This window comes from Podarcis erhardii, assembly GCF_964252035.2.
Source record: "Podarcis erhardii genome assembly, chromosome: 2".
NCBI lineage: Eukaryota > Metazoa > Chordata > Lepidosauria > Squamata > Lacertidae > Podarcis > Podarcis erhardii.
The window spans coordinates 43911440-43933357 of record NC_138498.1 but is presented as its reverse complement, the minus strand read 5'-3'; the positions used below and the strand labels follow the sequence as shown (position 1 = coordinate 43933357).

At 43.2% G+C, this 21918-nt stretch overlaps 1 protein-coding gene across 1 annotated transcript in view; it reads right to left on the bottom strand.

Annotated features, from left to right (window-relative positions):
• Positions 1 to 12105, bottom strand: part of PKN1 (protein kinase N1) — a 57537-nt gene extending 45432 nt beyond the window's left edge. Inside the window, exon 1 of the mRNA XM_081850576.1 lies at positions 11631 to 12105. Coding sequence (XP_081706702.1) covers positions 11631 to 11651 — 21 coding nt within the window. The 5' untranslated portion in view covers positions 11652 to 12105. The remainder of the gene's footprint in view (positions 1 to 11630) is intronic.
• Between the last annotated feature and the right edge of the window lie 9813 nt (positions 12106 to 21918).

The window sequence follows — 21918 nt, the reverse complement described above, 5'->3', positions numbered from 1 at the left end:
CTGCTCATGCTCACTGGGTTCTCAAAGTGCAAAGCACTTCAAAAGTGCACAGGCATAAAGACAACACTCAGCCTGACCACAGAGATCCTCAGGTAGAAGATATTCAGAACAACAAGGAATTGTCAGCCAGTATGAGACCAGGGTTATTGGAAGGGCTAGACACTCAAGAGAGAACCACCTGTCCACAAAACAGCAATCGCCTTGGAAAGTTTTAGCCTGGTTTTGCTACTGGGCCACCAAAATGGTTCCCTAAGAATAGAGGCAACCCTAGCAACAAGAAGTACTTTGTATTCAAGAAAGAGTCTCATCCCTTCCTACACACACACACACACACACACACACACACCAAGACCCCAGCTACTTCTCTCTCCGCCTTATTGCGGGAAGCATTACAAAGCTTTGAGCATACTGTACACCATGTACACAGCTCTCTGCATACGCAGGCAAGGTTCTGCACTAAGCATGCATATTCAAAACATGCATACAGGCAAGGCCCTTTGTGGGCACATATGCTCCCTATTCTCCCTCTCTCTGAATTGCTTAAGCTCCCAGCATCAGTTTTTTCACAGCCCTGGTGTAGCATTACAAGATACCAGGTTTCTGGTTTCAGTTCCAATTAATGGAAGAGACTGAATCAGGTGCAAAGGGCTTAGTTACCCTGCTGGCAGTTTTTAAACTGCCCCAGACCCTTGAATTTCAAGCCAACATAGCAGGCTCAATCATGCATTCATTCACTGCCTGTCCTCCCCCACCCCACCTAAACCTTCCTTTTAACAATTGCTCCCCCAAACAGCTCTTCAGACTCCCTCAAACTTACAAAAAAAAACTAAAAAAAAAAACTGGGAGATCTGGTGGCAGAGGTTTTAAGGGTCATACAGGAAAAGTTCTGCTAGTTCACATTATCTTCCTTCTCTTTTTGTGTACAAGGATTTGGTATGTTTTCTAATGTGAAAACAAATACGTGGGTGAACCTTTGTTAACAAGCAGGTTCTGGGAATGTGGCATGCACATGGAGACATGACACGGTCACACTTAAGTGATCTGTTTTTCCATTTTAGGAAAAATACTGACAACCTCATACACTGACACAGGTGGGAGTATGCAAAATATGTGACATGGGAATTTATTATTGGTGACTGAAAAAAGTTATTAACACTATGCAGATTTGCCCACACCAACATAAATTTTATACTTGTTCTATTTTCTCCTTTGTTAGACACTGAGGAAGTAGTAGCTTGGGGATCCTTGGACCTGAGGAGGAGCAACAGATAAACAAAAGGAAAGATGAACAGGGTGCTACACAGATGTATCAGTAGCGGTGCTGAAATCCCACCCCCCAAAAAATTCAAGCCACTAGACTCCTAACCAAAGTCTAATCCTCAAAGCTTTTAAGTGAAGACAGACCATCACTTGACATTTCTTCAGAAGTAGAATGGCAAATAACTATTTTGTTTCCATGAACATTGGCCTTCTGCATTATAGGCCATTATCTCATGCAGATTCCAAGATCCCTCTGTACATAAGCAATGCTAAGCCTGACAATGTGCAGAGGACCTGAAATTCAGGTCCAATCAATTTCTCTATAAAGATGAAAAGAAACTAAGAAATAGTTCCACAAGATAAAAGGTCTAAACGCAGCTAAACAAGAACCAAAAGCTGCTTCTTTAAGAAGTGAAATTTCTTGATGGAAATCAGAGCCCACTGCTTAACAAGGAAGGTGACTAATAAGGTCACTTCCTGACTGATTAAAGTTGTCTTGAGACATGTCACCTGGCCTGCTTACTGGTTAAAAACAACCACATTCTTCTCTGTCCTGGGCAGCTTTCAGATGTTGTGCAGCACAATCCTATGCATATTTACTTGGAAACAAATCCTACCATCTTCAACGACATTGTCTTCAATGGTGCTCACTCCCCAGAACACTAGATCCCCAACCTTTTCCCCATGGCCTGCCTAAAAAGTGCTGGTGGTTTTGAAAACTAATTAATTATTTTTCTGCCCATTGTAGAAACTGTAATGTGCTGTGCTAGGTGCTATATGATATTTTACAATTTGCATTATATGGAATGAAACTACAATACAGGGACATACTCTTTAGTCCCACATTCCAGGGGAAAAAATTCCTGAAGGGATCTGGTAAAGGAATAGCAAAGCCAAGTTTATCCTGAACGGCCTGCTTCAGATCAAGAACCGCCTGAACGAAAAGACTGAAAATATTCTCATGTGGGACTTTCGAAAAGTTTCATGCAAGTACACAGTAAGAACTGTCGGGACTCACAGCTTCTTAGCATAAGTGCAACTCAGTTGGTCCTTACCAGGAACTCTACCCACACCCTGTGGATGCTGCCATAGAGATGTATAACCTTCAATGAGTCCCTTAAATGCATGGTTTCCTTTATGCTGTACACTTTAGAGGAGCACTTCCAAGCATTCGTTATTTGCATACATTACGTTCAGACTCTTCTGCCCTTGCTTTGAAAAAGAAAATAATCCAGGTTAGTTTTAAAGATCCAGGAGTTAAGTTATGCCTCTGACCAAGGCCTAAATGAAGGACAGGTGGAATTACATGCCTCTTTCCCCCCACTTCGCCCCACCATTTCTTATTTGTTTTAAATCTCAGGAATGGTGCATCTGAGTTTCTTTTTAATATCCCCTTCCCAGCTGCTTTCACATCTATGCAGGGAGGGGGGCACTCTTCCTGAAAGACAAACAAATGTTGGGAGGAGGCAGATGCATGTCACTGCCAAATAAAGTTTGGGCCTGAGATAAAAGGGACATTGTATACTGCACAGCCATGCAGTATTTTAACAGACTCAGAAGGGACCTGAATATTTTGTTTTTCCTCTTCAGGCAGGTAGTAGATGATCTATTGCTGCTAACAATTCAGTTTTTCACTGGTCAGCCTCAACAGTACATACATGTACTGATGTGAGGCGAGAATATTCTCTGCTAGAAAATTCTCCAGAGAATATTCTCTACAAACCGTAAATTCTGTGTCGTCTACACAGCTGCTTTAAATGTACAACACCTCATTAATCAAGAATACTGTATTCTTGAGAATATTCTCCAAAAGATGATTCTCAAGAATTTAACATCACTACATGCATGCTTTTCATTCAGCCACCTTTTAAAACTACTTAAAGAGTAGCAAATTTGAGAAAAGTACATGCTTAACCCCAATGGGAGGCACTAGTTAGGGAAATATCCAGAGGCCTTTCAAGTCCCAGGCTTCTAAGTAGTAACCCTAGAAAACAAAGGGAGAAAAACAGCACCAACACTAATAAAGCTGAATGTGTTTTTTCAATTAAAAAAATTGCAAAGAAATTCAGTTAAATGTGGGCAACTGCTGAGGTAGGTATCTCCTTATTGCATGGTATTAGAAAAAAGGAGCACGTCTATCATGTTCCCTGTGGCCTAAAAAGATAAAGGATGCAATCCCTTTCCCACTTACCTGACAGTAAGTCCCAATTATCTCCCTAGGAATTACTTCCAAGTAGATATGTGAAGAATTGCATTGCAAGGGTTACATGTAAGCCAATTTCAAGCGAAATTTAATCATAATGGCTTCCACCCAAAGGACCCTGAAAATGTACAGGCTATTCTGTGCTGTAACAAATAAATCCTAGTACTTCCACAAAATTACAATTTCCAGGGTTCCATGGGAGACAACAATGAAAGCATTTTCAAACTGGTTTAAATGTATAGTATAGAAATATGTGAACTGATTTGTGCAAGGCTTATCCAGGAGCTTTCATCAGAACAGGAGCAGATTGAACACCATTTGCTGGACTTCTGCCAATGTTTGCACCACTAGGGCAGCCCCATTTGGACCTGCTTTTCAGTTTCTCTCTCACACACACAGACACACACCCTGAGAACCATTGTCCCAAGTGTTTTCACACACCTCTTTCCTCCTAAGCCACAACACTGCATATTTTGAAGAAGAAATCTGGGAAAACAAAGGATTATGTAGCCCCACAGAAGAACGTTTCGATTCTCTCCATTATTTCAATCTGAATTATTCACATACAAACCTATTTTTCTCCCCTTGGTGAATTAATAAGATAGATTCAGTGCCATTCCCAGCAATTACACACACTGGTTCTGCTCAGCCTCCCCAGTGAGAGCTCCAGACAGAGTTCAGCCTCTATCCATGGCAGCAGTCACCACGCAACTGTGACACTAATAAGCACCTAGCAGCCACCACTTCCGAATGCACAACCAGCCATGGAAGGAAAGCAGTAATTTAACTTTCCCTCCAAATCAAGAGGAGGTTTGGCTCCAATAAACCAGACCAAACACATTCTTAGGTTTAGTTCACATGTCAGTCACCACAGAAGAGAAGGCTTCAAAGGATGCAATAGGTGAGACCCACGTGGCTCTCATAAAGACACTGCGTTCTGGCTTTATTAGTGAATTAATTAGCAACAACACTGGCAAAAGCATAAGCTCGGGAAGAACACAAAACTACTCCTCTGAAGCATACTGTAAATCCACCTGGCTGCCCAGCAGCTGCACTGGATAAGGTACAGCAGCTTAGAGGTCACATTTCCTACTTCTGTTGCAACATGAAGCTTAGGGACCTGCTTGAACATTATGTGGCAACATGTACCTGCTGGACAGAGTAGCTTTTCCATTTCCATCCACACCAGGAGGGACTCAAAAGAAGAGCAGTGCCATTAATGCAATTTGGCTGAGGGTGGAAGAAAAATACATACGCACAGCTTTGTGTAAGTTTATTGATACAACAAACCAAACACGGAGTACACCAAAGGAAGGCCTTACGTATGCACCTGACTGCACTTCCATTAAGCAAATGCACTCAAGCTTAGTAGCTCTACCTCTAGGAACATTCTGTACAGCATTGCATTCTGCAACACTGTATGGTTTTTCTAAAGCAATGCTTCTGTGGTCACTCGCAGTACTTTCCTCTTTCTGACATCACAAACAACACTCCAATATCAACCAGCAAACAGTGCCTTTCGTTTTTAAAAGAACTTTTGACTGGGTTTTATAAACAAGGATAATAAACTAGAATGATAATAGATACAAATAAATAGACCAAGTCTTCTCATGTCACTTGTATATGACAAAAACAGCAAGATAAATTTGCAGTAGCGTTTACAACATGTGGTGCATTATTAGATATCAGCGTAGAAGTTCTTGGTTTGTGAATTGGTTCACACGAAAACAATTGTGAAACAGGATAGAAAAGAGTTAACAGATAACATTCAACATCACATAGCTAGCTAGACGGGAGCCCCTGTGGTTGCACTTAGATTTAGTATGAATAATAGTCCTTTTCCTATTTTATGTTACCAATGAAATAATATAAAGTGTTGGTATACTGAATAATTTGGAGTGGAAATTGGGAGTGGGGTTCAAAGTGAAGATAATAATTTATGTTTAAATTTAAATTTAGATCATCCAGATAAGATAGGACTGCCAGCAAGTAGTCCCACTCTAGGCAGTCCAAGGCCTTCAGAATGCCAAAGGCCATGACTACTGGGAAGTTGAGAAGGTTGTCTATTTACTATGTATGATTATGTTTTAAAGTTTTCTGATAGGTTCAGTGGTGTTTCGATGGAGGACAAAACCAGCTTGGACTGGGGCTATTAGTTTGTGTAAAAATATCTGAATCCTGTTGACTAGCACTGACATATAACACTGATTAATAAGAGAGATTGGCCAAAAATATTCTACCTTTTGGTGGTCTTTAAATAGTTTTGGGATAATTACTTGGAGTGGTACCAAGATTGTAACTTGGGGAGGGATGCTACTCTCATTAGGTCATTAAATAGGCGGACCATATATCGAATGACAATAATGTTTCTATGAATTGTTTATAAAACTCAGACAGCAAAGTCATCAGGTCCAGGGGCTTTATGCGGTTTCAATTTTTAAAGAACATTGTCAATTTCTTCTAGGGAGATGGGGCTATCTAAGAAGGTTTTCTCATCATGAGTTGGTGAAGGTAAACGTATGTTTTCCAAGAAATTGTGGGTATCGACAGTGCCTTTTATAATCAAGAGTCCCAAGTATCCTCCTCAAACAAGAATGAGAAGTCTAAGATTCATACAGAAGGTACTCCAATTTAGGGTGTAATCTCTAGCTAAGTTACTCTGATTTATGTCAGTTTTAAAGGAGAGATAATTTACCGTATGTCTGCACATGTATGACAAAGAGAACACTGATATAACCACACCCAAAGAAACAAAATCGTAGTTGGCTTAGCTATTGTAAATTGGCCTAAAGACACCAGCAGAAGGTACATCTGAGGGAAATTATCCTCCTTCCATTCCCCGCTCATTCTGGTAGCTCATTTGTCAAATGATGTAAATACATATCTATTCAGACTGCAGTTTTAGGGATGAAGAATGTGTGCCTGCACAGTTGTCCGTGTACTTTGAGTCAGGTTTGTCTCTGAAATAAACTGGTGACTTCCTAATGGAGGCACACTGGTACATAAGGCCTCCACACACAATGCTGCCCACTGACGCATGCTTTCCTGTTTTAGCACATATGCTGAAGCTAGAACACCGCAGAGAAGATTGGCATACCCGTGCAGAAGAAGGACATACAAATCCATGCAGTGTTTCATTATATCTGACAGCTGGCATAGCATAGTGGCTAGCAGTGCAAACTGCTCCTGTTCCAACCTTTCCTTAGCCATGAATTCAGCAGATAGGCTGTTCTGCACTGAGTCATAAGTTCTCCCATCCGCTGCTGCAAGCTAAGGATTATTGACAAAGCATGTGAAGAACTTTGAACACTTTTAAAGTACTGTATAAATGCTAAGCATTATGACACTCCCCAGACCCTATTAGATTAGGAATGCAGTCCCTCTCCACCCCCTGCTCTCACAACAGAGTGAAAAATGAACAGTTAATTCACCCTTTCCCAGGCTCCCAAGGACTCTACACCAAGCTTAAAATTTACATTGCAATCCAAACAATTAGTGTCACACTAACTTTTTAAAAAGGCAACATGGAAACAAGCTTGCATCAAAGATTCCCAGTTTGTTTCTGTAACTAATCTCCTCAACCTGTTCTGATAGGATTTGGGGGAGTTTCAAGGATAGTCAGCACAGCACAGATTCCTGTCTTATTAAATCAACTCGTACTTTTTATCTCCTCCACCACCCTGACCCTGCCTCTAACATATATAGCACTAGTTCAAGCCCGATATCTTAGAAGTCCCATGTGTATTTAGCCATGTCCCTCACTTAAACTCACATGATGGCCTCAGTCAGCAGAACTTCCTCAAATGGGCAAAATAAGAGAGTGCATAAGCACTTTCAGGCTCAAAATCCTGAAATAGCTTTTGAAGGCTCCCAGCTACTTTCTGCTTTTTTATTTTTACCTCTCTTCTTGAAAAATCAGTCAGTTTCAGTAAGATCAGTTATCATTCTGTTTCTCAGTTTTGCTTTCCGGTTTGTGATATCCTATCCATGTTTCTTAGAAACAAGGCTGTCTGTGTTCAGTGGGGCCATACTCCTAGGTACAAAAGCTGAGGCTGCTGAACAGACTGTTGGGCTGGGATGTTGTTTGGGGGTTGTTGTGACTGGTTCTTTGTATCTTTATTATAGATCCTCTCGTGATTTATGTGGCAATTGTTCAGTTTAGTTGTGGGGTGTGTTGTTGTTTTTTAATGTTTTATTTGTTGTTTATTATTATTTTTGTTATGTCGGAGTTATGTATTTTTTCATGTTGTAAGCCACCTTGATCATGGATTGAACTGTGGAAAGGTGTTATACAAATTAAATTATGTAGGTAGGTAGGTAAAGTACACATGCACTGCAGCCTTAATCCCATGTATGCATAGCAATGTAGTCTGGTTATTAAACTATAGCCTGCCATCTCACCAACCAGCCTTCAAGCATCTGAAACACTGAATTCTATAAATAAAATTAAACAATTTCAAACTGTTGCCAAAAAACAAACAAAAACCCTTTAAATCCCCTAAACTTTCATGTTTCACTCTAAGCCTGGGATTTGTTACTGAACAGTACATTATGGAAGACCAAAGAGCTAAGATTTGAATCTGCAGAAGAGCTGACATTTGACCCGGAATTTAAGCAACGATGCTTCACAGTGTGCATAAATATGCTCACAGACGATATAGAAGATTTTCTAGCTGAAAGATGTTATACATTATTTTTAGTTGCGAAAGTTAGATTCATAAGTGAAAATGTATTACATCCAAATCTGTACATCCAAACTGTAGCATGAGTTAAAACTTTTTGAAAAATCACAAATATGGAAGATACTTCCATCATGTTGTAAAGTGGAAATCTGGGATGCCTTCTACCTTAACTCATTTAAAGGCTGCAGGCAAAACTAGATGTACATATGAACAATTTTCCTGACATGGTAAAGTGAAAAGCAATCCAAGGGTACCACAACTGGGAATGGATGGGAGAGGGGCAGAATGGGAGAGAGGGTATTTAACTTTCACAGCTGACTCTTTTGCCCACAGACAAAATGTTTAAGCAGCCCCTTCCCCTTTCTAGTCTCCTCCCATTCCCCAACCCCCAGTTACAGCATTTTGAAGCTGCTTTTCGTTTTAAGAAACAGCAACTGCTACATGCATCCAGTTTTGCCATCAACTGAGTATATTCTCACATGTCCTTTTGCACGGGTGCAACATTTTAAGGGACTGAAAATCATCTTATAACTCAACACTTTTATTGCTGTTTCCCTACCGTTTGTCACCTGCAAGAACTCACTCTGCCCTGTGACCTATTGAAATGTGCTACCTGAGAGAAAAAAATAATAATTGTTTATTCTTCATTTCAAGCGTCCAAGCTGAACAAAATACAAAATGCAATGTCAGGGCAAAAGCTTAATCTGATCTTTTTATCCCTTTTAGCTCAATGGACTTTGTTGACAGTGCAAGGTAAGGGGGCTGACAGTAATGGATTTTATTATCAGCACTGTATCTTTAATAATTGAAAAGTTGTTAGCTGTACAGGCAAGGAAGAATGGTTTTAGTGCATTGATCTTTTAAGCTGGCAATGATCATTTAAACAAACAAGCAGCAAAATCATATATTGGCCAGAGTCCTCCTTATCTTGCAATTTACTTTAAAGAGAAAGGTTGCAAATGCCTTTATTTCCAAAACAACCTATTGCCAGACAATCTCTGCCAGGGAACAGGGTCTCCAGCCTGCAGTTCCAGAAAGCCCTTCAACATACCAGTCAACAGGTAGCCTCACAGGCAGAGTCCCCTGGAACTCCTTGCCAGGCTCAATTCCATGGATTCAACACAGGATCACAAAGCCCCGAAGGACGCTTGCCTGGCAAGCAGAATTCCCTTTAAGCAAAGTGCTTCCTCCCACAGAGCTCTGCTGCATGCCTCCCTGATTAAAAGTCTCACTTCGGCATTTCTTTATGATTGTAAAACTCTCATCTGAAGAGGGCTCCCATGGGCACACAGACAGAAACAATAAATCCAAACAGACAAGTGAGGTAACAGGGAAAGAAGGCCAACAACCACAAAATGTGAGAGAGTGATACATGTAAAGGTTCTTGGACACAACCTAGCTAGCACAGGCTAAGAATCAATGGCCCATCTAGTCTAGAATCCTGTTCTCACAGTGGCCAACCATATGCCTGTCAGAAACCCACAAGCAAAACCTGAGCATAAGAGCCCTGTGACTGTGACCCCCCCCCTCCATGGGAGTTTCCAGCACCTGGTATTCAGAAGCATTATTGCAGCAGTTCTCAACCTGCGGGACTCCAGATGCTGTTGGACTACAACATCATCCCTGAGCTCTGGCCTTGCTAGCTAGGGGTGATGGGAGTTGTAGTTCAACAACATCTGGGGACCCACAGGTTGAGAAAGGCTGCAGTATTGCGTCTGACCATGAAGGCAGAACCAAACCATGATAGGTAACAGCCACTGATAGTCTTCTCTTTAACGCACGTGTTCAATCCTTTTTAAAAGCCATCCAAGTTGGTGGCCTTCACTAAATCTTATGGGAGAGAATTCCATAGTTTAATAATGTGCTGCATGAAAAAGTATTTTCTGTTATCTGTCCTGAATCTTCCAACATTCAGCTCCACTGGATGGCCATAAGTTCTAGTGTTAGGAGAGAGGGAGAAAAACTTTTCCCTAACCACTTTCTGCACAATAGGCATAATTGCATAAACTTCTATCATGTGACCTTTTCTCCAAACTAATAATTCCCAAACACTACAACCTTTCCTAATAGGACAGGCATTCCATCCCCTTTATCATTTTGGTTCCCCTTTTTTGAACCATTTTCCCAACTCTAAATTATCTTTTTTGAGGCAACCAGAATTGTACACAGCATTCCAAATGTGGCCAAACCACAGATTTCTATAATGACATTGGGACACCTGCAGGTTTATTTTCCATTCCTTTCCCTAATGATCCCCAACATGAAATTTGCCTTTTTCATAGCTGCCACACGTCGGGTGGACATGTACAATGAACTACAATACAACCCCAACATCTTGTTCCTGGTTAGTCACCATCAGTACATACCACATGAGCATATTTGTGAAATTAAGGGTTTGTTTGTTTGTTTATTTTGCTCTGACATGTATTGCTTTACACTTATTTACACTGAACTGTATTTGCCATATTACTGCCTATTCTTTTTGTTTTGGAAAGGTCATTTTGGAGCTCTTCATAATCTCTTTTTGTTATGACAACGCTGAATGATTTACTACCACCAGCAAACTTGGCCACCTCACTGCCAAGTTTAAACAACTTCTGAAAGACCTGGAAGGGTCCAAGATTTCTAGAATGACCTGGAAGAAAGGTCTTTTTGAAGGTTCACAACTAGGAGGCAATCCCTTTCACCACACTGGGATCACCAGCAAGAAGGTGCCATGGTTCCCAATTTTGAAGGCAGGTTCATAAGAGGGACTAGGTTAAATAAATGGAAAGAGACAAACACACCCACTGCACCCAAGAAATAAAGCCTATCTAACCCAGTGGTTTACACATCGGGCATTTGAGAGACTTAAATTGATGAGTGACAGGATGCAGAAGAAGAGCACATTAAAGTCCTGGATTGGTTTCCTCATCCACACCGAAAAGATGAAAAGATTAATTGTTATTTAAATGTTTAGTAGTACTTCATGCGCAAGAGCTTCGCTGTCGGTGGCCAACACCACGTGATCATGAAGTATCCCAAGTTATTACTTTCTTTTTTTAAAAAATAGATGAGAGAGATACGGCGACTTGCCCAAGTCGACCCTACAAGCTGGTGGCTAACCAGGACTCAGAAACCGGCTCTGTCGAGGTTCAAACCCATCCGACCCATATATATCTAGGAAGCATGGCTCATCTGTCCCCACTCCGCCGCCCCGCTTTGGTTAGCCAAACCAGCGCCGGGATCCGGCCTCGGGAGCACAGGCGGCAGCGGCGACTCTCGCCACCATCTGGACCGCGAAGAGTGGGGGGGAGAGAAGCGAGCAGGAGGTGGGGGAGCTCGCGCAGCCCCTCCTCAGCTGCACTCCCGAGGCGCGCAGAGACCGGCGGCTCGCGCTCTCTCTCTTTCCCCCCAGCATCCCAACCACCGAATCCTCCTCAGGCTGCGCGCCACCCCGCGCAGGGAAAGCCAGGACTCGGGTGGCGGTTTGTTTCCCTTTTTACCTGAAGCGACTCGTTGGCCATCTTCCCGCCAAGCCCCGGCTGGCTTCCTCCCCGCCTTCTCGCTGCTGCTGCTGCTGCTGCTGCTCCTGGGGCAGCCTCTGCTGCTCCCCAGGGCTGCCCTTACAACAGCAGCAGCAGAAGAAGCAGAAAGAGCCGTCGTCGATCCGCCATCCTCTGGTTGGTGGGGCGTGTGTGGAGGGAGCCGTCGAGCCACGAAAGGGGGCGGCCCACCCGCCCAGGAACAGACGAGCGGACGAAAAGGAAGGAGGAGCTGAGGGCTTTTTCCCCTCTCTCCCTCTCTCTCCTGCAGGCAGCTAGCCTTGCAGCGGCCGATACTGCCGCGCGCGCCACTTTTTGCCCGCCGAACGTTCTGTCCGCGCGCCGGCCTCCTTTTTATTTTATTTTTTTGCCGCTCTTTATTGTTGTTGCAGCGTCGGCTCCGCTGGCTCGCTCGCTCTCTCTCCCTCCCGGTGCTCAACTGGCCGGGTTGCTGGTCACGTGAGCTGGGGGGGCGAGTTGGGGGGTGTGTGTGAGAGAGGAGGAGACGGAGACGTCGCTGCAGCCGCCGCCGCAGCAAGCTCCGGGGGGGTGGGGAGGAGGCCGTTGGCCGAAGCCGGAGATTTGCGGGGGTAGCTTGCAGCTGCTGCTTCCAACCCTCCCTAGGTTTCCCCCTTTCCGGAGCAGATTAAAAGATTAGCAACAAAGGCTGGGCTGGGGGATCGGGGTGGGATTGGAGGGCCAGCTCCTCTCCGCCGCCCCGCCTGGTTTCCAGAAGCCAGAACAGCGCCGGGTTTGTTGCAGCCGAGAGGAAGGACACGGAGAAGGCTCGTTTGGACGCTGCCATTATTTGAGAGGCCGGTCTGGCTTTCATTCAGAAGCCCCTCCCTCCGCCCGTCCCCTCGTTCAAGCGGCTGCTCTTCTTGCCCAGCAAGCGCTGCCTGTTCTCGCCTCGTCGCTTTCTCCCCACTCCCACCCCTATTACACTTCACAACTTCTGTGGTGTGCTTGTAGAATTCGTATTGTTGCCATCCACGGCCACGAGAGGGTCGCCCGGGTCTTGGTGCAGATCCTGATGTTGTGGTTATCGTGTCTACTCGTGGGCTTAAAGGGGGGGGGGGAGAATAATGTCGTCTGGAGTGGACGAGAGGTGACTGTGTGTCCTACTTTATTGGGGGTGGCAATAGAAGTCCAGAGTCTACTTAGAGGGCTGTCCCATTCAAATATGACATGATCTAAGACCCGCAGGCACACTTGGTCACACAAGCTCCCCACTACCGTGCGTGCATTTCTGTTCGGTTATAGCAATTTTCTAAATTTGCATCTATGCATTTAAAATACGGTATGCAAATTTTATCCAGTTCTGTGTCATCTGTTTCCAGTAGTACATTTCCTCTTTTGGCAATGCATACCTGAACAATCCAAATGTACATTTGAAGTTACTGGAAAATGAGTCTGAAGGCAGTTCAGGCAGGGCTTGAATAAGGGAGAAGGGGCAGGCTTCCTGAAATGTATAAGCCCTACTACACCCACCTGACTCCTCCCAGTTTTAGCTGAGTCATGCTGGGAGAAGATTTCTAAAAACAAAAACAGAACAGTGAAAACAAAAACACAGTAAAAACAAAAAACAGGGGTAGCTGTTTTGAGTCCATCAGAAGAGGTTAAGGGGCAGACCTCTCTGCCCTTCCTGTAATTCAATATGGTTAATACATCTTGTTTTCAGCATTGGCCTGTGATAACAAGAACAGTCTTATGACTAATCACACCTGCTTGACCATCATTCTGTGGCTTAGTTCCAGCCCTATGTGGCAAGATCCCACTGTCCCCTCAAGCAGTCTCTCTGTACTCCAAAACAAGGGAAATTACCGCTATAGTGAAGGAAAGAGAAGCTACGTTAATGGGGAAGTTTGTTTTGTCTATTTTTTACTCCCATGTAAGCACTCGCAGAGTTGCAATTCAGCTGTTAGCCGTCACAGGACCCGGCACAAGTTTCTCCTGCAGCAGTGATCATACACATGGAACTACAAGTTCCCTCTTGGAAGACAACAAAGGTGGAGGTACCGTATTTTTTGCTCCATAAGACTCACTTTTTCCCTCCTAAAAAGTAAGGGGAAATGTGTGTGCGTCTTATGGAGTGAATGCAGGCTGCGCAGCTATACCAGAAGCCAGAACAGCAAGAGGGATTGCTGCTTTCACTGCGCAGCGATCCCTCTTGCTGTTCTGGCTTCTGAGATTCAGAATATTTTTTTTCTTGTTTTCCTCCTCCAAAAACTAGGTGTGTCTTATGGTCTGGTGCGTCTTATAGAGCGAAAAATACGGTAATTAAACTCAGTGCAACAACATCCCTATTACAGTAATAAACAAACATTCATTTAGAAAGGGACGATCTGCAAGGAAAAAGAAGACCAGAATTGCTATTTTAAAAGGTAACATGTAATTTCAATCTCAAATGCAAGCTTAGTCTACAGTTAACGTTTTATTGGTAAGATTGCTAGTAAGAAATGTAACATTTAACACCTTACAAATTGCGCAAGACTCAAGTTTAGAATTCTGCTCCTCCCTCACACAACCTGCTACAGCAGGTTGGTTTTGAGCCCTAAACCCAGTGTCTTGTACAAAGCACACATTTTCTTCCCCAGTGATGATTCTTACTTTCTGCACAAGCCCAATGGGGAAAACTACAAAATGTACATCCTTCACACAGGGTCATTTCTTTTCAGGGAGCTATCAGTAAAACAGACTGAGATTCCAAACAGTCTTTATTACCAAGGGGGAGTGTGTGTGTGTGTGTGTGTTATTAATTCAACATCAGAGTACAGCACTGATCTGCTAAGTATTGAGGGAAATCCATCTGCTCAGTGGTAGAACCTTTGCTCTGCAAGCAGAAGGTCCTAGGTTCATTCCCTGGCATCTCCAGGTAGGATTGGGAACGTCCCCTAAGTTAGATGGGCCAATGGCTTGACTCAATGTAAGGCAGTTTCCTATGTACCTTGGCCATAGGAACCCATGTCCCTGTTGTCACAATACACCTGTTGATGTATTGGCTGTTTGATTCCTGCATACTGTTCCAAGACAAGACTGAGTTAGATTGCAAAACAATGTGATGTGTTTGGGCATACCTAACCCTGCACAGGACCAGCCTGTTGTTAAAGGTAAAGGACCCCCCCTGACAGTTAAGTCCAGTCACAGATGACTCTGGGGTTGCGGCGCTCATTTCACTTTACAGGCTGAGGGAGCCGGCGTTTGTCCGCAGAGAGTTTTTCTGGGTCATGGGGCCAGCATGACTAAGCCGCTTCTGGCGCAAGGGAACACTGAAACCAGAGCTGCGCACGGAAACACCGTTTACCTTCCCGCCGGAGCAGTACCTATTAATCTACTTGCAATTTTTGGCCTGCTAGGTTGGCAGGAGCTGGGACCAAGCAATGGGAGCTCACCCTGTCGCAGGGATTTGAACCGCCAACCTTCTGATTGGCAAGCCCAACAGGCTCAGTGGTTTAGACCACAGTGTTGGGATACTGCCAGGGAGACAAAGGCCATCATGACCCCACGTCGATTCCGGACGATCCATCGATCTCCCATAGACACACAGTATCATTCAATTAGCGACACAAGCTCCAGAAATAGCTTGCCACATTCCAGAGCTGATGCACGCTCTATCAGCAGAATTCGCACAGCGAAAGATGCACGCAGGAGAGCATTATTTACAACTTTATTCAGCGTTGGTCAGAACAAAGAAAACATGACTGCCTGCGTTGATGTCTCAGGCACACACAGAAAACGAAAGCATAGACACAACAGAAACATCCTGTGAACAGGAAATACGCAGACTCTGTGACTCACAAAGCCTGCTCCCTTTTAAGGTGGAACGGGAATATCCTAACACACAGCACCACCCATGTCCCTGTTGTTACAATACACCTGTTGATACAATACACATATAAGGCTCGGTCTGGGAATGGGTGGGCACTTATGAGGAAGATGGAACAGCGTAGAACTGAAACCTTTTTGTCTCAAGCACAAAACACGAAGTGTCAGGCAGTGAACTTAACTCTGCTGACCTGCACTATTTGCCACCAACAGACCAATCTGGCAACTGGTTCACCAGAAATGTGATCCTTTGCTGCACACAATAGTCATGCGACTTCAGTCTTTGGATGAGTCACACTGGCCTCATTCCATTTTGCTCCAGAGCAGTATCCTTCAGTACAGCTATTCTACAGTAAATGGTTTGAAACACATAGTATGATTTCCCCAAACTACGGTAATTTAAAAACAAAAACACAACACAGAATGAACTATGCAGTCAGGAGAAACGGGATCCAGACATGTGCACTCCTCAATACTGGACTGGCCTTCAAACACAACTTAATCTCAGATTTGATTTGATTTATTACAATAACTTATATCCCACCTTACCGCATTTCCATATGCTCCAATCCAGGGGTAGGGAATTGGATCCAGCTAGAGGAACAGACCCAGAAGCACCCAGCCCTCTGTGGGCAATTTTGATGGGCGGACAAGGCTATTCACTTGTCAGGCACCTGGTGTGTCAGGTGATTTTAACTTCAGTCCATGGCAGCAAAGGAAGACTCCTGTTCTTCCTTTGTTGCAGCTTGAACCTTCCTGGGACTCATGCCATCAATGACATCAGGTGCGGGGAAGGTGGGTGTGGCTTGGCAGGTCCAATTAGGCCCATGGGCTGGAGGTGCTTTAAGCTGCTCACAACCAAGCAACAAACAGTAATACAGCATAAAATAGTATGCCAGGGGTTAGAATGGATGGCCCTCAAGGTCTCTTTCACCTCCACAGTTCTGATTAAAGTGATGGTTTGATTGTGGACTAACAAGCAGAGGCTTAATTCAGACAATGGTCAACAGAAGAGTTGGTCCTGGCTTGGAAATTTGACCTGTATCAGCTGGGGCTATACTCCCCATAGGATCAGGTGGGCTGTTTGAGAGTGTTCCTGGACCCAGCCTTGTTCCTAGAATTCCAGATGGCAGCTGTGGCCAGGAATGTCTTTGCGCAGTCTTGGCTTGTGGACCAGTTATGCCCTTTCCTAGACCATGTAGATCCAGTCTTGCCCTACATCCAGATTTCATTCCTGGAACATGTTCTATGTCACCCTTGAAAAGTGTTCAGAAACTCGTACCAGGTGTAAAATGCAGCTGACAGAGTGGTTTCTGACAGTCCTTGCTTTTCAGAACACATTGTACCAGTTCTTTTTCATCTGTGCTGGCTCCCATTTAATTTCCTAGTACAATTCAATAGTGCAGGTTATTTTCTATAAAATCCTTAATAGCTTATAACCTTGTCATCTGAATGACCACCTCCTCTCATGTGAAACTGCTCAGACATTGCATTCAACATACAATGCCTTGCTCCATGTTTCACCACATGTTCAGTATTTGGGGTGCATAAAAGAGGTAAGAAGGGGCTTGTGGTACGAAACAACTGCAAGGTTAAAGATCTTCAGCCCCTTGAGATGGAGGACAGTACTTCACATATTTCTGAAAGGAAAGATTCCCCACCTTTCTATCTGTAAAGAAAGAAAAGCAGAGGGGTTGCTATCCATCTTTCCTAGTCAGAGGTATGGAAAGATTAAAGGGGATACCATATATCCAGCTTCTGAAAATACCTAGTTTATCAGAGACTGCAGATCTGATTTTATTTTATTTTATTTATTTATTTATTCATGATATGGCTACTGCTACCATTTCAAAACTATTGAGGTTAAAAGCCCACACAGGGGAGCAAAGAACAACTAGAATATTAGCCTACCTTCAGAATAAAAATAGCTTTGTTCAAAGTGTCCCTAGGCAAATATCCATTTTTGAAAGCAATTTGTCTCATTTTACCCTTGAAGAGCAGCCCTGATAAAAGGCAACAGTCTGCCAAGGACAGTTTCTTATTTGGAACTACCACTGCAGATGTTTGAGTAGTCTTCCTTTTTAAAATGCACTTTAAAAGCTTCTGCATACTCATATATGTACAAGATATCTGTGTGCAGCAATCAGTGGCCCATTGCTTGTTCTAATCAGGAATCATCTGGGCAGAAGCTAATGTCATGCAGGCTGGCATCTTTGTAAGTTAACCCAATAAGCTCCAGCCCAAATGCTTAGCTCTGGATTTCATCAGTGTACGAGAGACATACAAATCTATGCCTTCACACAATGCCTTATAAGTTACTTAAAACATGATAAACACCAGAAGCGGTCATAATCAAGCCCTCTTCCAACCAAATAAAATCAGGCACAGGGAGAATTGCAGGATACCCACCCAGCCAACAACATAACATTCTATTCCAAAGCCACTTCTGCAATTACCCCTGAAGCTGCATATACTGTAACCATCACATGAAACAATAAAAGGACACCACTGATATTATTTGATCACATAAAGACAGTAGGCCAGATTCAACTAACCAGTCTCCCTAGCAGAAACCTATCCAAGGACTTCAGCCAGCACAATGGGGCTTCCCCACCCCGCCCCTCCCAAATTGGCTGGTGTAGTTCAGAGGACCCCCATAACAGCATGTGGAGAGGGGAGATTGTTCCATCAAGCAAGCAGAAATCTCCTAAGCACTACATTACATTCCTCCTAATGGTCATAGTTACTATCCAGTGAAAACAAGCTGCTGGTGTAATAGTAAATTTAGAACTTCAGGAGCGCAGAGGTGGCTGAAGGTTGGTTAGGAAGTCAAGGGTTAGCATCACCTTCCTTCACCTGCACTCTTGAGCTGCCAAAAAAGTTTTCAATGCGCAAGCTTCACTGTTTTTGTTGAAGGTATGCAAGACGTTTTCCTTCTTTCCAAATCTATGGTTAACAAAGAGATACATTTCCCTCAGGCTCATTTCCATCATTGCCTACTTATGCTAAGCGTTAAAGAGGACATTAATTTTGTGAGGTAGCATGGCGTGGGGAGCACAAAGATGATGGTTGACTTAAAAATAACAAATAGGGATTGGTAGAAGAAAGCTCTTCATTTCGGTTTCTGAGCATGCCAACTATCTTTTCCATTCTATAATAGACTCACCCCATCTATTCAGACCTCTTGACGGTACAGGGAAGAATCACAGCACCTTCCCTTCTGGTAGGTTCAGTCATAAGTCTGCATCTCTTCACTGCAAGGCTCACCTCTAGCTCTAGATCTTTCAGGAACAAGTTAAAAAGCACAGGTCTCAAACCAATCCTTGGGGGACTTCACTATTGACATCTCTCCCTTCAGAGAACTATCCATTTATTCCTGCTCTCTGCTTGCTGCTGCAGTGGTACCTCGGGTTACAGACGCTTCAGGTTACAGACTCCACTAACCCAAAAATAGTACCTCAGGTTAAGAACTTTGCTTCAGGATGAGAACAGAAATTGTGCGGCAGCAACAGGCGGGAGGCCCCATTAGCTAAAGTGGTACCTCAGGTTAAGAACAGTTTCAGGTTAAGAACGGACCTCTGGAACAAGTTAAGTTCTTAACCCGAGGTACCACTGTACTTAAGCAATTTCTGATCCACAGGAGGATCCCTTATGATTCCTTTTAGCCAGTTTGGGTCCTTTTGAAAACATGGAAATGTTAATATATCGTACTCATCAGGATCTCCTTTCGTACTAGCAAGAGACACAGGGATTACAAACCCTGGTCCAAATAATCTGTAGCAAAGGCTTGTTCTTGGCTTACTGATTATCATTCAAACAAACCATGGTTCCCAGTTTGAATGCTAATATTAAGCCAGCAGAGAGCAGCAAAGTAGGTGCCATCAACACATTCATAGTAGGTTAGTAACAATGGCTTATATTGAGATCCAAATGTACCAATATGGGAAGGAGTCCTTAAGGAGGCTCATTGGGGCAGAGGCTAATAACCCTTGGAAAACAGCCAAGGAGATTGTTCCAGCTTCTCTTTGTGTGATAGCGCCCCCTAATGGCCACATCCTACTGCTATGGTCTTGAAAAGTGGTGTGAGCATTTTCCAAGTCAATTTCTTCTGTTACAATATGAAATTTTTAAAAATAATAATAGTTGGGATGGATTAGATTCAAGTAGTCCTCAACTTCTTCACAACTTCAGTTACCAGAAATTGGAATTTATCCCTCAGAAACACTGCGTTCAGATTGTGAGAAAGTATTGTGCTCATGTACTGTCTCCTCCCTTTGACTGCTCCATTTCAATTAGTTACTACTTTTTCAGTTAAAACCTCAGTTTGTCATTACACCTGAAGCAGAAAACTGGCTTGCACTTGCCTTCTAAGCTACTACTGCAAACCACCCTGGTTTGGTGCTGAAATCCTATCAGGGGGGCTAAGCTCAAACTACAGCTCGCCAGTTCTAGCCCCAAAGTAACTATAGCCCAAGGCTCAGGACTGCTAAACCTCAGGAACTGTTTCTCCCCATATGAACTGACTTGAATCCTGCAATCATCAACAGAGGCTCTTCTTTGTGTGCCTCTTCTGCAAGAAGTCCAGAGGGTGGCAGCAAGAGAAGAGGCCTTTTCTGTGGTGGTTTGCTGTTTGTGGAATGCTCTCTCCAAGGAAGGCTCGCCTGGCACTTTCATTACATATCTTTAGGTACCAGTCAAAAACATTCCTCTTCTCTCAAGCTGATGGCTTATTAAACAAAACTATGGCCTTTTAAATTGGGGAGGGGTATTGTTTGTTTCTGTGGTATATTTTTGTAAAATGCCCTGTGATCCTCAGAAGGGCAGCACAGAAATTTTAATAATAATAATAATAATAATAATAATAATAATAATAATAATTCCTAGCAACTAGGATGCATCTTTCCTAAGATGAGTTGATCCACTATCAAGTTCTTCCTAGAAGTTAATTTCTGCAAATACTACTACACAATAAATGTGGCTTACCTCCAGCTAAGTGGATATAGGTTTATTCTATAACACTTTAAAAGGCTGTTGGTTATCTTAGTAATTTTGTCACTGGGGCAGAATATTGGAAAGGGAGAGCAGTTTTTATTTTTTTCACTGCTCAGGAAAAATAATGATGGTATGCTTTTCCTTACTATTTTACCTGTTAAATAGGGTTTTTTAAAAGTCACTTGTAAAATGAAATACTTACTTAGGCTACAGGCCTAAGATAACTCCTCTTAGGAATCAATCACTTATGCACACTAACCTGGGAGTAGACTCAATGGAACTTAAGTGGAATTTATGCATCTAAAACACGCAATAATCAGGTCAAATAGAGATTGGTGGAAGCCTTGGAGCTGTGCTAATTTGCTGGGGAAATGCAGAAAAACATGGTCCTTTATAGTACATAGATGCTTTATTCTGGTTAAAGGAACCATGCTTTTATGCCTATGATGCAAGCACTTAATCCCCTTTGGCAGCTATTGTATACTGCCTCCTATAGCCTCTGAACAGCTATGTGAGCTAGTTTAGGCTGAGAGTTGGTGACTGGCACAAGGTAGAAACTGAGCAAAAGCAAGGATGAATTAAGCAGGTTTATAATGTGAAACTGCACATGCTCAGAGCGTATTTATTTATTATTTTATTATTTATCAAAGCTGGCAATTTTTTATTTTGCAAACAAGAGTTATAAAACTACACATGCTCAAAACCTTTCTCATGCCATAACAGATTGCTTTATTTAGTGGTATCTTATTTGATCCTTTTGAGGAGAAGGTGGTTCCAATTTTGGGAACTACACCAGGGGTCCTCAACCACCTTAATCTGGCCTTGAGTACTGGGTGGAAAGAAAACCAATCTAGGCTGTTGATGTCAGGTGACAAACAAGTATATAGCATCTTATGTAGCTGCACTGTCAAAAAGGGCATGCTATATACTGTGCTTTCTGCAACACTGCCTGGTACCACAGCACTTCCTAGTTTCAGCAGCTACCATATGCTCTGCTTCACACATTGTAAGAGACCAATGTCCTGGCCAATCATGGCTCTCTTGCAGCCATGGTACATGTATTTTACAACACTGTCTAACTATAAAACAACTCATGTTTGTAATGTGCACAGACAAAACACTTAGTACAAGCAGCAGCCCCGTGTTAGAACAGTACTCACAGAAGATTTCAATAGCAAGTGTCACTTTGTATGAGCACTTGCAATCCTGAAATCTGTGCTGATGCTGGCAAGATAGATGGTATTATCCCCAGTTTGCCAGCGAATAGTACTGCAATAGACCATAAGAGGAAGCAAAGTCATTTCCCCCAAATTGGCACATTTTAGAAACATTTCAGATGGCATATAACTTCCTGAAGTCACACCGTTCCAAGGCAGCGAGTTCCCAGTTCACCTGTGCCGATTTTCATCCTGGGCTTCTGCAGTTTGCTTCT